Raw genomic sequence first — 17,670 nt, forward strand, 5'->3', positions numbered from 1 at the left:
AAACCTCGATGTAAGGATAGAATATGTTATATATCTCTTTTTTTTTTCCATCCAACGTTCGATACCTCTATTGGAGTTTAGCTAATTCAGATTCACACTGCATATGATAATCGCTTCCTATTAATGATCTTTCCATACCCAGGGGCTCAAACACAAGACGTGTATTTAAGAAAGAAGTAGTCACATCTACTATTTAGGACCCTGTTTGGCCATAGATTTTTCAAGTAATATTTGGAAAAAAAATTGGCAAATAGTGTTTGTCCATACAAATTGTCATTATTTGGCAAACATTTTTGGCAAATATTCCAAATTTTGAAATACTATTTTTTTCTAATATTTGGGCCAAATCTCATTATTTGGGATCTTTTAAAAATTGAAATTTTATACCTAACTTTTATCTTTTACAAAAACTCTCTCTATAGTAGTTGTTTGTGTTGTATTACATGATTTTTTTTACGTGTACACCAAAGTAGTCATGAAATATTCAGTGGATATGAAAGTGATGATATGATTATTGATGAAAATGATGAACAATTGGCTCAGGATAACAAAGTCATGCGCTTTGTCTACTTCACGATGTATGGAATGACGTTTGTTGCACTCACTCCAAACCACCACATTGTTCCAGTGTCATGGACACTACTTGTTATTTGTTGCAACGAAAATCCAATTGACTTGTAATACAAATTTACGGTTAGTTTTAATAGTTTTTAAAATTTAGGGGTGTATATCATTTTCTTTTCTAAAAAAATGTAATATGTTTTCCAGATATTATGATCAAATATATGGTAATATATCTGATTAAGATACCACATTATATGTATTGAATTAAGGGGGGGATGGGTCTAGCTAGGGTTGTGGAAAGGAGGTTAGAGAGAGTGGTTTTTCAGTGTGTGTGTCAGGTGATACCACGTGAAGGGGCACGATAACAAGTTGTTCGTATCCATCCATTCACTTCCAACAATACCGCTACGTACCACTACCTGCTTCCTTCCTATTATCCCCAATCTTTGTCAAACTTCCTTTCCCTTTCCAATTACTTTTTCTTTAATAGAGATGTTTGTTTCCTTTTCCCTTCCCCCATATTCTTCCTTTTTTATCTCTATTTCACAATAGTAGCACCATGCCTGTAGCTTGATGCTTAGACGGGCGCACGCGCACGCGCACTCACACAACTAGAATATAATCACTCTATATATATTCATAGTTATCAGAACTACTTATCATATACCCAAAAAAACCCACACATACTGTCATTCTCAAGCAAATAATAATTAAAAAAAAAGAACTACATATAGTACTACTACTATTTTCATCATCACTTTGGTCAATCCATACAGTTCTAAGTCATTGCTTCCTCTGTCAAATTACTGTATACAGTACATTGAACTAGCTAGGGGAAAATTAATTCACTAACTCTGATTTGTTTGTTTAATTCTCTTCTTATTGCAGCTAGATTTGCCTAATTAGCAGAAAAATCAAAAGCTGTGTTCATACTGTCTTTCTCAAGATCTAGACCCACCAAATAGACCGCCTCAACTACAGCTACTCCACAAATGTATCCTCCAAGCAACAATAACTGCAACTACAGCCCAATTTTGTCTTCTTTAATATGCCAAAATATTCCATCATCTCCTTGTATGCAATATGAACACGAACTATACTTTCAAAGCTTTAATCATGATGACCAATATTATTTTCAACAACAGCAACTAGTTCCCTTGATAGATGATTTGAGTCCTCACATCTTAGCTGACAGCTGCATCGAGACTATTACTAAGCCTTCAAATTGCAACCACGTACTAGAAGGAATGGAAGAAGGTCGAGGCGAAAAGAAAGGAGATGATGATGTTAGGAGTAGCAGAATTAGTATCTCAAAAAATAATAAGAGATCTTCCAAGAAAGATCGACACAGCAAGATCAACACCGCTCGTGGTCCAAGAGATCGAAGGATGAGACTTTCACTTGATGCTGCTCGCAAGTTTTTCCGTTTGCAGGACTTACTGGGATTCGATAAGGCCAGCAAAACTGTTGAATGGTTGCTTACTCAATCGGATTCTGCAATTGAAGAGCTTGTTGCCGCTAAAGGCAATGATGCACAGGTTGCTCAGCAAACTAGCTGCAATACCCCCACTACTACTACTGGAATTGGTGCAATTTGTGCATCTAATTCTATTTCTGAGTCATGTGAAGTTATATCAGGAACTGATGAAACTTCCTCTAATGACAAAAACAAGGAAACCGCTCAAGATGAGAAGAAGAAAAGGAAGAAGGTGGTTAACGCAGCTCGTAGAGCTGTGTTAGAACCTCTTACAAAGGAATCGAGGAATCAAGCAAGAGCCAGGGCTAGAGAGAGAACAAAATCAAAGAAAATGAGCCAAACTGGAAAATCCAAAGCCCCAGCTAATGATTTGAACCCTTCAGGATCTCGGAGGCCGGCTAATAAAACTTGTGAAGAAGCTGGAACACATGAAGAACTCAACTTCCATCAAGAGAAGAACAGTGTCGATGACTGTAATTTTATGGTAAATGGAAATTGGAATCCATTTACAATCTTTAGCTATCATGAGCAATACGCTGGAATTTCCAATGAGGTGAGGGTTTCAGACTTTGTTTTTTAGGGCTTCAATAATTGAACCCACATATTCTTCTCATCTTCTGATTATTTTTTTGAAAAACAAAACATTCTTGTTACTCTGCAGCATCAATTAGTTACAGACTTGCAATTTTGTGGAAAGCTATGGGAAGGCTAGGGCAAGGAAATTCGAAGCGGACAAAGTTCCTTCTTCATTTGTGCTTACTCGGCCACAGCAGAAGCACGTTTCCGGCCTGTATCTGTTGGTAAATGTAACATAGATTTGTTCTTCTTAAGTGTGTGTTTCTTTTGTGAAAGAACTTCTGTGCACATAGCCTATGTCTTTTTTCTTCTTTTATTTGAATAAAACTATGATGCAGTTCATTAAGCAACATATCAATATACAAAAAAAAACATTGAGTACACAAGCTAATATTTCAATAGGTCACATTTGGGAGAGAAATGAGAGTCTCGATTTTCTTTACGTTGTTTTTGAATTTTTTCAGTCTTCTGGGCTGTTGTATTTCACACCGAAAAGTTTAATGACAACACAAGTATAGAGATTATCCGTCAAAAAAGAAGAATGAGTTCACATCAAAAAGAAAAATATTAGTACTGATTTAAATTCTGTACAAGAGTCAGTCTAACTAACAAAGAAAATTGTGTTATCAAATTTTGACCTTATACTATAGGTACTTGTGTCTTCTCCATGAGTAAGGTTACTTTGGCGTTTATACCAGTAGGAAGTTGTTGAGTCGATAGATATCTGTTGATAATCGAAGAGTTCATTGCCATATTTGCCAACCAATCTGTCAGTTGGTTGGGTTCCTTATATAGCAATGAGTAATCCTGATATTAACATGGCATAGCAGATCAACAATGTCCTCAATGAGCTTGTTTATTGCCATTACATTGATAGACTAGATTCAATACGCCGAATTTTAATCCATCAAAGCTCACTATAACAGTAATTGATTTCATTTTTCTTGTGGAACAAATAATATGATTGTCTTTTTTGTTGTTGATCAGCTAATTAAGAGTTCAAATGCACATTTTCTTATTCATCGCTTTTTTTCTTTGTCCTCTAATCTTCTTGTCAAATAACCATATTCATCTACGATACTATAGAATCAATTTCATTCGAAAAAGAATCCAAAGATTGTTTCATTGAACAATTACCTTCTACCTTTTAGCCATATATATCTTGGTACGTATAAAAGGTGGTGATTATACGTTTATTCATCTCAACGAAGCTTAATTTACAAGTTTGGAGAATCCAACAGTTGTGACTTTTGAATCATGCTTTATATTTGTGTTTGTTGAAGAAGTTCCATGTTGGTTAATTATGGAATGTGTGCTCTTTGTTTATAGGAGTTAGTCAATTAGATAATCATAACTTTTTGACTTAAATTTTAGAGTTGAATTAGGCTCAAGATTTATTTTTAAATTGGTATCAGAGCATGAATCATCTCATGAGTTCTCGTTCACAATATTGAGATACTAAAATTGTCCAAGCTCCAGATGTTCTAGCCCTAGGCGTGAAGGTGTGTTATGAAGAAGTCACACATCAATTAATTATGGGATGGATGATATTGGTTGAACAATCCTCAACTTTTTAAAAACTTTTTCTGTCCCAGGCAACCTGGGAAATATATATATCATGAGGTAAATACAAAGAAGGGGTTCCTCATCTATTAAATTAAGTTTTGGATTATTAAGTACAAAAGTCATTTCTTTATTGTGTTAATAAAATTATCAGATGTAAACAAAATTAAAGTTTAGTATTCAATTGCTAGCTAAAAATACTTAAGGTCATTAACCTGGAATTCCAAACTCATAAAGTTCAAAATTTAAAATCCATCTGGGTTCCCAACACTCCCGCCCTATTCCAACCCTCTTTATATACAGAAGGTTGAAAGCATCCACTAATTTCACGAGTAACTACAACTTAGGTTTGAATTAGTGTTCAAATTATATATAACTCTTACTAAGTAAGAATCACAAATCGTTTTCATTTTCATAGTTAATTAAGGGATCATGTGCATGCCTGAGCCAAACTATAATCATACGAAAATAAAAATATAATGCAACAAAATGAAGTATAAAACAATACATAATTTTGTATCAAAATTATTTGCATATAAGCAAATAATTAAGCCATATTTGCTTCTTTGACAAACCCTATGTTTGGTTTTTGCTTCTTGGAAATGGAAAAACAATTGTATTTTCTACTTCTTTGTGCCTTTTTTTTTGGGCCCAATTTTAGTACTACAATTAAATCCATCAGAAACGTTTAATCTGATCTATGAATTTTTTTTTCTGTATAAATTCTTTATACCAGACATTTGTAACCTATTGGTTTTTCGTTTTTTCTTAATTAATCTCAATATATTAAGGTATCAAAAGGTTACTATTTCTTGTCCCTACATCTATATGCAGTATAAATGAAGGATGTGATGAGGAAAAATTTACAAAGAGCTCGAGTGAAATCAGCACGTACGTCCTTGAACATTGAATTAAAGAATTTAATTGTTGAATGGTACATGTTTGTCCTTTCAAAATCGAACTTATGCAGATCTTGGGATATAATTCTGAAATATTAGGATGCAAAAATATAAATTTATGTCTCGTACCTACTTGGTGCTAATTTTGTATAGAAAACAGGCTTAAGGAAAACATTGTTGTAGTTCTTTGTCCAAGTCAATTTTGTTGAATTAGATCTTACGGTTAACTCACAACACCCTACCTCACGCCCAATGCTTAGCATATGGTGTATGAACAATTTTGATTTTTGGGGCCCCAACATCGGTTGAGACGGACCCTCCTTTGATACCATGTTGAATTAGGTTTTAGGCCTGACTCACACCCTAAAAGCTAGATTAAAAGGAGAAGAATTGTCCAAGCCTTATAAGGAGTCCACTCATCTCATAATCAACGATGTGAGACTTTTGTTATTCTTTAACAAATTTAAGAATCTCACAAAAAGAATCTTAGGTAGCACATTAAACAAAACGATAACATGAGTTATATAGCTGGTAACGTGACACAAAAAAAAAGGCACTCACAAAAGTAAGAAATGCGAATAAATTAGGCGGTCCTTCATATAGAACCCAAGGAATAAGATATATATAGTATCTGCAATGATTTCTTTTCTTTTTTGGTTTTCATCGCGCATTTGGAGTCCATATTGGATCTCCGACTAAATTTGGATCACGTTCTGCAAGGCCTATTCGATGGTGGCGCTTCTAACATGATTTTCTCCATACCCAAAGCTCGAACCCAAAACATCTGATTAAGAGTGAAACACTCCCACCACTGCACCAACACCCATGTTGGCACAAAATGATTTCTTAATAAAGCTTGAAGGAGCGTGTGTGATGGAAAAAAAAAGGGAGACATGATGGGCAAGTTAAATGAACCTAGCGAAAAATAGTATTAAATTAAAGTGGGGAGCAAGAAAATGAACATATTCACGTAAAAGAATCTTAAATAGCTCAGCTAATTAAGTATCTGAAAGTGTTCGATTCTCTTGTAGTCCACTTCCCTACTTTTCCTTTCTCTAGCACCCCCTTCTTTTTTTTTTAAAAAAAGAACATATTCACATAGGTTTCATGTTATTATTTGAATCTTTGTCACACCTGCTTATAGCTTTTAGAAACTCTGATTCAAAAATCCTTAATTAGTTAGGTAATTAAGCTATATAAATCCTCATTAGTCCCATCATGCCATCCATTTCATTTTATCTCAATTCTTTCAATTTTGACTGCTTTGAGATATTTTAATGTTGGAGGATTTTAATACTTTTATTGACATATAAATCTTTTTATATTTGATTTTTTCCAATTCATATTTCCTCTTCTCAGTTATTTTTCTACTTGAAATTCCATACCTGTTCCTTTGTTTTCCCTTGTTTGAGTTGTGGGGATGGGCAACTGAATATATCTGAATGTGGTCAAATTCATCCATTTAACACCCCTATATATATTTGTGGTGTGCGACCTTGAGAAAAGTTATAGAGCCTGGAGCTAAAAGGATAAAAAAAATAATTAAAATTTTCAAAAGGGCAACGAAAATAAATTTGAAATCAAAATGATAACATTACTATATTGTGAAGTCATAAAGTTCAAATAAAAAAGTCACATGCTAAAAAATTAAATAAAACGACTTCAACAAAAAACAAAAAAAAAATTATAAGGCGCTGACAGACTAATCTAATTTAAACAGTGTCTCCCCTACCATTTAAATATTACCTTTTCTGTTTCAAACTTATTTTTGTAGTCATTTTGAATTTTTTGATCTTTTTTTTTTTTGCCTTTTGGCTCGGAACTCAAAAGTTATATTTCCAACTGTGACTAGTTATAGTCCAAATAACAATATAGATAATGTGTATGAAATGTATATGAAAAGTGTAATGATAAAAGTGTATATAATGTGTATATATTTTGTGTGAAAAAAGTGAATATGAAATGTAGATGAAAAGTCTAATTATAAAAGCATAGATAATGGATATATATATATATATATACATATATATATATATATATTAAATTTTTTATTGACCATCTTTATAGGTTCGTGTGAATAAGATATATATATATATATATATGATGATTCACATTAAACATTTACAATATTATTTTGTACTAAGTTTATTATTCAACTATTTGCTTAAATAAACAATACAGTTTACAATAGAATATATTTTTAGAATTGGTAATCACGTGCAACGCACGTATCAAAATCTAATATATATGTATATTATAAAAAGTGTATAGATGAAGTATTTAACAAATGTACAAATAGTGTATAATATATATTTTCAACCGGTGCATTTCACATTAAAAAAAAAATTAATAATGATAAACATATCGTGATATAAAGTGCCAATATAAATCTTCTGGTCAGCTTTAAGAGTATTCATAATTTGGATAAGAATCGATCCGAATTGAAAAAATAAAATCAAACATATTAAATAAATAACTTTTTTTTGGTTTGTCTTGATGTTTTCTAAAAATTGATAACAATTGAGTTGATTTTGATTTTGACTTTTTTCAAAAAAGAAATGAAAGAAATAACTGAACTAACAAATTATATATACATTTTTTATAATTATATATACCTAATATATTATTTTTATGAATAATTTTTTATTATAAAAAAGCAACACCCTAACGAAAAAGAATAAGCTATGATGTGTCCTTTATTTTTGTAACATGTCGATAGCTTATGCATTTTTTCAATAATTCTATGTTGTTTAGTACATTGAATTAGCTAATAATATAAGCAAGACGGTTAAACATAATTGAAGTCCTACTATAAGAATTGCAAATGACACAAACAAATTCATTTACTTTTTGAATGAATTGTAGTATGTTCTTTTCTCTTTTGAATTAATCATTTATTTTTATTTTAGTGTATAATTTACAAATAACAGCCGAATCAAATTTAATCAATAATTAATAAATTGATAAATGTATATCATATTTTAATTTGATTATATTAATGGAGAAGGGCCTAAGATGCCTCTCAACTATTTGAATTGGTACAAAAACTATTCTTCATTCATCTTTGGGCCCCCAAATATCCCAAACATCAACCTTTTGGCTTAAAAATACCATGTTCAACGGATCATACTCATAATGTGGATGAAGGGCAATTTTATATCAAATTTCATAATTTAAGAGTATTTTAAGACCTTTTCCGTTAAAATAATTTGAAATTACTTAATATATAAGCTCACAGATTGATTTCCTATCTCTTTTATTTATTTATTTTCTATTTGGATCTTGTCCACCATTTTAAATATATAGTTTTAAAATTTATGACAAATCAGAGAGAAGAAAAGGAGGAAAATAATAACACATTCATATAAAAATAATTAGATAAAAGATGACTTAATTAAGCAATATGCACGAATGAGGCATTTTCTTTTGTGTACATAAAATTCAAAATAAAGAATAAAAATAGTCATTTTCCTTATCCCCACCCTCATCTCACCATCATCATCATAATAATAATAATAATCCAAATTAAAAGAATATAAACATGTGAGTTCATTTCAAGTTTGAGTGTAGACTATTCAAATTAAAAGTAAGCGATATGAATAAGACATTTGCATAATTGATAGAAAACTTTACACTTAAAAGGATATATATTTAAAATTGGACACCCTAAATAAAAGTTATGCCTTTGGGGTAGTGGTAATGGATATCATTTGACTGAAGGAGTTTCGGATTTAAACTCCAAATATGACAACATTTTTTATTTTATTTTTGACAGCCACACAACACTATTCTTTGATAGTCTTAATAAAATTTCTGACTCCTTCACTTACGACAAGGGTATATTTTAAGGCTGAAAGGTGACGACATGTGTATTTTAAGATCGAAAGATGAATAAAGTGTAATTTTGTATTAATTCAAATATTTGGAAGGCATTTTAAGCCCTTTCTTAAAAATCAATTAAATTAGTTTAATTGTAATATTAACTATTAATAATTGACCCAAAACGACCCGTGAACATTCCTGCTCAGCTCTACATTTGGCCTAGACGCCATTTGTGTACTTGCCCCCAAAAATTTATGAAGGAATCTTTACCCCAATAATTACAAACTCCTGCTTTGGTTCCTCCACTAATTACAATGACTCCTGCAAATTCATGAACTATGAACTGTTGACCAATATATATGACTATAATGTTCCATGTTGAAATGAACAACGAAAAGAAACTTCAATAATAATATTACAGATTATTTATTTATAAAATAAAGCTTGGACATTAATACATTATAAACTTTAAATATATAAGCTGTACTTTCCGAAAATTTAAAGACTTACCAGTTACCATAGAGAAATTAAATGATGAGAGAACACATTGTACTTGACACCATTGCCGGCACACATTATAGATTTTACAATGAAAGGATAGAATGAGTCGAGAGTTTTTGAGGAATTTCAATCGCTCAGATGGTTAACTACCTGAACTTTCATAGAGAAAAAAGAAAAAAACAAGAGAGAGAGTCAACTTTGTGTTGATTTTATTTGCTATACGTATGTATCACTTGGAAAAACTTACTATATAGTTTAATAAAATGGCCAAAACATAAAACATTTTGTTAATAAAAATATGGAACAAAATTTTTTTTTTCTGTCCTTCATGGTCCCCATCGTCCTCAGATGGTAGCAGCGCAAATTAGGGTTTTTGACCTATAAGTTTTCCCTCTAGGGTTACTGTACTCAAACATGCGCAATGCTTTTCCTTTCTTCTTAACTGCGGTAAAAATTAAGGAGTTTATTTCGTCGCTAGTTAGAATTATGTAAATACTAATTACTAATATAACTATTGAGTATTTGGATATTAGTTATTTCATTCTCTACAGCATAAGTAAAACGCAAATTCTATCATAGCTTGTACATGCATGATTGATGTGTTATGTAGATTTTTAAATTACAAATCAAATGACGTGTTAATTTTATATATGGAAAACTTATTTTTTTAACTAGCTAACAAACGCGGAATAACTTCTACACAAAATGAATATATGAATAAATTACCTTTTTACTAGTAAAGGGCCGTTTGGTAGCAAAAATAGTGGGTACACTGGTTGGAGAAATTAGTCATGAAATAATTTATTTATTATTTTATATGCGAGTATTAGTAATATATTTATTAATAATATAAATATCGTTATAACTTTACAGATATATATTAGCTATATGTGGGACTCTAAATTACAGCCGTATATTGTATTAATTTTATTTATAAGTAATTTCTTAATTACCCTCTTAAATAATTATCAAACATTGTATTACTTATATAAAATTAAATATTTGGATAACTCACCTCTAAATCATTTACTAATTAAACTGTCCCTTTGCTTCCTCACTCACTATGTTATGAATTTTTTTTAAATTGTAAAAGAGCCAAAAATATTCTAAACTTATAAAAAATGACTCACAAATATTCTTTATTGTTTTTTTTTTCGGCCTATTTGTTTGGCACAAAATATCCCTCAAACTCACACTTAGACTTGATGTTTCTTTATCTATTTTTAAACATCATGTCGTTTATTATGATTTACCACGTATATTATTTAATTTACCCTTTTTAAAACTAAAACCTACTGACCCATTTCTTTTAAGAAAAAAAATGATCAGAGAAACTACAGTTTGTTGTCAGCTGTAAGGAAATACGTAAATTTAATATGTGCACGGTTTATCCTTGAAATCTCTATAAATTTATACTCGATAAATTAATAATTTCTCTAAAATAATATTTTTTCCGGTCTCAACTTAGGCCAATGGAAAAAATCATCAATTTCGATAAGATAATAAGATAATATATTTTCAGAAGACCCCTATGTAAATATATGGTCCCATTAATATCATAAATTAATAATTATTTAAAAATACAAATATATTTAAGACAATTAGTGAGATATGATTCTATTGTGTTCAGTTGTTTTTTTTAAAAAATTAAATCTAGTTGAAGCTCATCAAAACTTTTCTTATTGCATCCAAGAGCTCTGATGTTGTCTTTTCAAACTGCACCATAAAATTGTGAAGAGTTTTGGAAGCGATAAGTGTTTCATAAGGAGTAACTAGTTTCAAAATGTATAGTATCATCTTCAATTTCATCATCAACATTGTTTTTTCCGATAGTATCCATATTTTTTTCTAAACTTTGGAACTCTTAACATGTGTTGCTTCCACCCGGATAATCCAATAGATTATTGACATCCACTTTATTGTGGTGACTGAGATCATTAATCATGACCTCAAGTTCATGAATGACGTTTCACAAGTGAGTTCATTTCAATTAATTCTGTGAGATTACATTCGCCTAATAAATTTTACAGTGTTGAAGACAATTTGAGATTGTCTTGTGCTGAACATTTATTGTCCAAATAAGAAATATAAAATTGATAGCATCCAAAACATTTATCTTTGCTGAATTAGTTTTTCCCGCTTCATAATCTTCTAATATCCTAGGATAAACTTTGTTACAATAATACATCTTGAAAATTCTTATAATCCAACATCATAAGGTTGAAATTAGTAAGATACAATGATTTTGATATAATCAAAATTAACCTTCACTAAATCCCAAATTATTCTTTAAATTAATAAATATTAATTTATCAATTAAATAATATCTCTATAAAATGATAAAATTTCATTCTTCCATCTATATTAATTTATAGAGGTTTTATAGTATATGCTATTAAGGTTATGGTTTGAAATACGAACGCATAAAAAAAAAGGTGGAGAAGAAAAAAATAAATGCGAAGCATCATAATTGTGGCATGTTTAATTTCTGATGCGAGTAGTGCTGAATTACCACATGGGCTTTGATATTTTAGAGTTCATATCTAGATTATTCGGATTCTTCAAAAATATCATCGAATACTATTAACATAAGTAACTCAGCCTGAACATGATCTTTACTCTTTAGCAAGAGCTAGGATTTTTTATGTTGGGCCAACATCCCAAAATTTACAAGGCCCAAGTTTATTCTTGGGCGGTATAGGCCCGACAGTATAGAGCAGTTCTTCTCATGTTACTGATAACTAAAAGTATTAGTCACGTCTTATTTCCTTTTTGTTTTTAATGTTTTTTATTTGGTGAGAAGAAATGATCAACCACATATTCTGTGTAGTATTATAAATAACATTTAGGAGGAATAAAATGTACGCAAACTTTACCATGCGTTATGTTTAGGCGCCTAAATAGCAGCCAAAAAAAAAGATGGGAAGAGTGAGATTTTTACAGTGAGCTGTCTGAAGCCACGCAAGCTTGCTTGTTGCTGATGAGTACAATATTTTTTATTATTGTTTGTTGATGAGCTATTGTGTTAGCTGCAAGTTTTGGTCAAAGCTGGAACGTACGTATTGATAAGGGGACAAATCCCAAAAAAAAAGATTATATCAATCAGCTTTCTCCATCAATACTAGTACCCCACCTGCTACCAAATACTATTGTTTTACCTAATATCATGTGCTAGTAGTATTCAAATTCATCTTCATGCACTATTGTCTTTTCTCCCACAATCGGGCAAAGATGTAATAATGATTACGTATATATTTTTGCTATTAGGAGAGAGGCAAGTCATGAGACAGGAGGGAGTCTAGCGAGAGAAAAATTTATCTCAAATATAAATGAATCACAATAGATACATGTATTTGTAATACTAAATACATCACAGATGCATAGAGAGACGAATGAGAGAACGGGTTTATCTCAAATATATAACATATATACACTACGTACATATATTTATGGTAACAAATAATTAAAGATAGATAGAGAGACGAGAGAGAAAGTTAGTGTGTCTCAATTCCTAAATATATGTGAATACACTTGAATGATATATATATATAAAAAAAATTAGTACTAAAAAAATCACTCAACTATAAGATGTAGTAAAAGGCTGAATGCTCATACATACTGCAATTATATTGTAAAAGGCTGAATGCTCCTTGAACGACCTCTGCAATTTACATACAGTGCTTGAATAGTTTCATGAGTACAAACAGCATATTATAATATATGGTACCTTTAAAGTCGATTTTGGGATAAAAATGAACCACGTTATATATATATATATATATATATATATATATATTTATATTGTTAAATATTGAAGTAGTAACTGAATTTTTCTTATAATTTTATTATTGTATTGAGCCTTCACCATTAATTATGTGAAGACCAAAATAAATAATTTTAGAAAATGATTGGATGGAATGATAGAGACATGACGGGAAATCAGATACCACAAGTCCACAACCCTAACTTCTTTCACCAATAAATTCTGTTGTCTTTTCAATTCTTAATTTGGAATTTTTTGGAGAAAAAAATGTTTCTTAAAGAATTTCTAAATAGTAATGTGTTTGGATAAGGAATCCTATTTCTTATTTTTTAAGTTAACAAGTAATACGAAAATCTTATTTTTTTCGAAATATTTAGTTCAAAATCTTTGCTTGTTCTGTTGTTCATCAATTTGTTACTCATTTTAATATTATTATAGGAAAATAATCTAAAATATCTTTAAACTATTGAATTTCGTATAAAAATATTTTTTTGTTAATTTACTAATTACGAAATGTCTTTGTGATTAACCTCTGTGACCCTTTTATACTCTTTTATCACAAATAACCTTATTAGTTCAATTAATTAGTCTTCTCATTTAATACATAAAAACGATCTGAATCGTTAAAAAAGTTAACTAAACCAAAAACATATTTGACTCAATTTGAACATCAGAACATGAATATACTTATATATCACATGGTAAAGAGCTAGCACGTGCACTACGATAAAAATAACTTTTAGAGGCAACAAGTAGACACATTAATAAAGTGTGTCAAAGTCTTTGCCGATATTAATCAAGTGTCATTAGAATTAATGTCGCTAAAGACTTTTAAAACATCTTCAAAAATTGTTAATTACCGCTAAAATACATATTAAATGATAATTAACTATTATCGTTAAAGATATTTTTGATATAGTGTAGCCAAAAATCTCGAGAGTCTCACGATCACTTTTGCAAAGAAAGAAAGAAAAAAGTAATATTACTATAATACGATGGATTTAAGTTACATGCATATGATTATTTGAAAAATAAATTAATAAATAAAATAATAATCACGATACTGTGCTGTTTTGGGTGATCTGGGCTATATCTAGAAGTGATGGTCCAAATGGACTGACCCGTAAGGTATCTCATTGAGGATCCAAGACGCGTCGGCCCATTTAAAATTATGTCAGTATTAGTAAGAGAAAATTGTATAAAATAGTAAATTATTAATTAAATTAAATAATATAATTATAATTTTATTTAATTTTTATTCGTAACTAACGATTTGTAATTCTCCGTCGCTCTCACTTTATACAAACTTAAATATATAAATTGTGCTTGTCTTTGTATAAAATAAGAGAAAATTATATATATGTGGATCCAGGAATTTAAGGTTGTGGGTGCTCTAAAGTGAGAATATAAAAAATATGTGTTAAAAAAAATATGCGGATCCATGAATTTAAGGTTGTGGGTGCTCTAAAGTGAGAATATAAAAAATATGTGTTAACAATGAGATTCGAACCTTGGTACTACAACACTAAAAGAGTCTTAAGTACCCATCCAGGAACCATTGAGCCAGCTAAATCATTTATTTATTGGGTGCTCTATGTTAATTTTATACAAATACCAATCAATTCCTACATAGATATATATTCCGTAACGAAGTTAATGGGTGCTCGAGCACCCGGCGGACACCATGTGGGTCCGCCTCTGTATACATATCTTTTTGTTCGTCTCTCTAGCTCCCTAGATTTCTCGCTCGCCACTTTCCTGATCTCCTTCGTCACTCTCTCTCTCTCACTTAATACTCTATCTGTCCCTATTTGGTTGTCCACTTTAGAAAAGGGACACATATTAAGATAACAATAATTAACATAGTGAAACTACAATTTTACCTTTATTAAATATGGTTTCAGAAAGGATGAATTAAAACTTAGAAATTTTCAAGAAGTTTAAATGAGAGTATATAGGAAAAAGAAATTTCCTTTCTTAATTTGTCAAAATGGACAAGTAAATAGGGACATCTAAAAAAGGAAATATGGACAAGTAAAATAGGGACAGAGGGAGTACAAATGTATAAATCGTGTTTATATTTGTATAAAGTGAGAGAAAATTGTATATACAAATACAAATACATATCTTTTCGTCCTATACACTTATAATTATATAATTCAAATCTTTCTCTGCCCAATTCTTTTTTGTCCTTTCTCGCTTTAAGAAACACAAGTTATACATAAATATATACTTTATTTCTTATCTGTATACAAATTTCATACAATTGATTTTTGTATAAGTATACCAAAATATACACATTAATAGTCACAGCAAACTTTAATGAATTGATTTCTCTCTTATTATATTAGCTATGAAGCGCAATTGTGCAAACTATAACTATGACATACAAATATAATTGCTTTGTTTGCTAAACCTAAAATTTACTCTAGTAATAATGTAAGGGTTTATTATGAGTGAATATGTGTATTATTTATACCATGTAAAGATTAGTTATTCACATATTAGTTATTCCACCTTCTATTCTTTATAAAATAATACATAAATTCTCTTATAATTAAATTATACATGTATTATCCACGCGAGTTCCTAAATTATTAAACAAACATCGTATTAATTTCTACATGAAGGACCTATTTCTATCTACCTACAAAAACATTATAAAAGTTATTCAAAAATTAATGCATGAACAACTTATTTCTTATCTTACTAATTACCAAACGACCCCTCTAGAATTATTAATAATTTTTAATTTGCTCAAAAGACTTCACAAGTACCGAAAAATTAGACTTAGCTTTAAAACACTTAAAATATGTCCATTTAAAGAAATTATGAAATCACCATCTTTGATTATTTTTTACTAAACAGACATAAAAAGAAAATACTCAAAGAAAAGGATATAATGCCAAAATAATGAGCATTATCCGTTTATCTAAAGACCAAAATAAACAATTTTAGAAATGATTGCATGAAATGATAGAGACATTATGGGAAGTCAGAAACTACTTCTCTGACCAATAAATTCAGTTGCCTTCAATTCTTAATTTGGAGTCTATTTGGAATATCTTAGATAAAAAATAATAATAAGTGCTTCTTGAAGAATTTCTAAATAGTAATGTGTTTATATAAGTTTCTTATTTAAGCTACAGCTTACACTTAACATGAAAATTTTATTTTTCGAAAATATTTAGTCAAATACAAAATGTATATTGTGAGTACAAGTCAACTAGTATGTACTTAGTAATTTACTTCAATATCTTCAAATATTATTTTAATTTTGTATTACAAAATAGTTATTTGTAATACTTTTTACTAGCTTCTAAAAAAATAAATAACGTATACGTATGAATTTGTAGTTTTGTACTAAAATTATTAGATTTATAAGAAAGGATCCATATATAGTCTAAAATCTTAATGCAGTGGATAATTGACCAGAACCTTTTATAAAATCACTTAGAGACCTTTTTATTGTATGTAATGGAGTATACTATACATATATATTCAATAATCAATCGAAGTTGTTACAAAGTGTTAAGCGAGTTTTTTTATCTTTTATAATAAAATGTTTTTAATTTGAGTTTCAAACATAAAATTATTATTTTTAGAAAATACTTTTATATATTAATGCTAGATTTTTTTAATGGAAAATTAAATTTAATCAAAACTTAAAGCCAAGCTAAAATATATAATTAGAGCACTAATTATGCAATGATAATTTTAGTTCAATGGATCTAGTCCACAAAATAATAACTATATTGATTATATTTAAATATAATATATTTAATTAATGTATAGATCTGTTATATTTCAATCATATTTTAACAAATAAGTTAAAATAAGTTTGGTTGAATGATGCATTGCTAAGTTTTCCTTTTATAAATTCTATTTGTGTCATGATATACGATTCCAAATAATGTTGCATGGACTGTTCATGTAAAAAGTTCATGCTAATTCAACATTTTTATAGAGAAGTGTAAATTAATATATTAATTAATTAAAATTTTACTAATAAATAACTTGTCTAACCGTAATTATTTTATTTCAAAAATATAATATGTTTAAACTCTATAAAATTTAAATTTCAAATTTGTATTTTTAACTCAAAATATAAAATAATTATATTAATTGGTAAATACCTTTTGGCATAAAGTGTTTATCAGCCGATTTAACTTTAACAATAATCAATATTTTAAATCTTTTATCAATTAAGGTAGTGGTACTCTCATTTTACATGGACTACTTTCATTTTTAATTTGCCCAATGAATTACAGTGGTAATATTTTCTTTTTTGATAGTTTTACTTTAATACACTTGACTTGTTTAATTTAATTATAAAAAAAATTCAAAAATCTTTTTCTAGAAAAATATTCTTATAATCAAATTAAACAAATATTATTACATAATGAAATATAATTAAGAAAATATTTTGTATAAAAGAAATACTAATATATCTAGCATTTATTGATTTTGACATATAAATATTAAATATGAATAAATATTTACTT

The 17,670-nt window shown here is 29.3% G+C and overlaps 1 protein-coding gene across 1 annotated transcript; it reads left to right on the forward strand.

Moving 5' to 3' along the window:
• Positions 1-1,090: 1,090 nt before the first annotated feature.
• Positions 1,091-3,038, forward strand: LOC107021853 (transcription factor CYCLOIDEA-like). The gene is made up of 2 exons (XM_015222572.2): positions 1,091-2,594; positions 2,703-3,038. The coding sequence occupies exons 1-2, from the start codon at positions 1,557-1,559 to the stop codon at positions 2,751-2,753; spliced, it is 1,089 nt and encodes a 362-aa protein (XP_015078058.1). The 5' UTR covers positions 1,091-1,556; the 3' UTR covers positions 2,754-3,038.
• The last annotated feature ends 14,632 nt before the right edge of the window (positions 3,039-17,670 follow it).

This window comes from Solanum pennellii, chromosome 6 (assembly GCF_001406875.1).
Source record: "Solanum pennellii chromosome 6, SPENNV200".
NCBI classification, from domain to species: Eukaryota; Viridiplantae; Streptophyta; class Magnoliopsida; order Solanales; family Solanaceae; genus Solanum; species Solanum pennellii.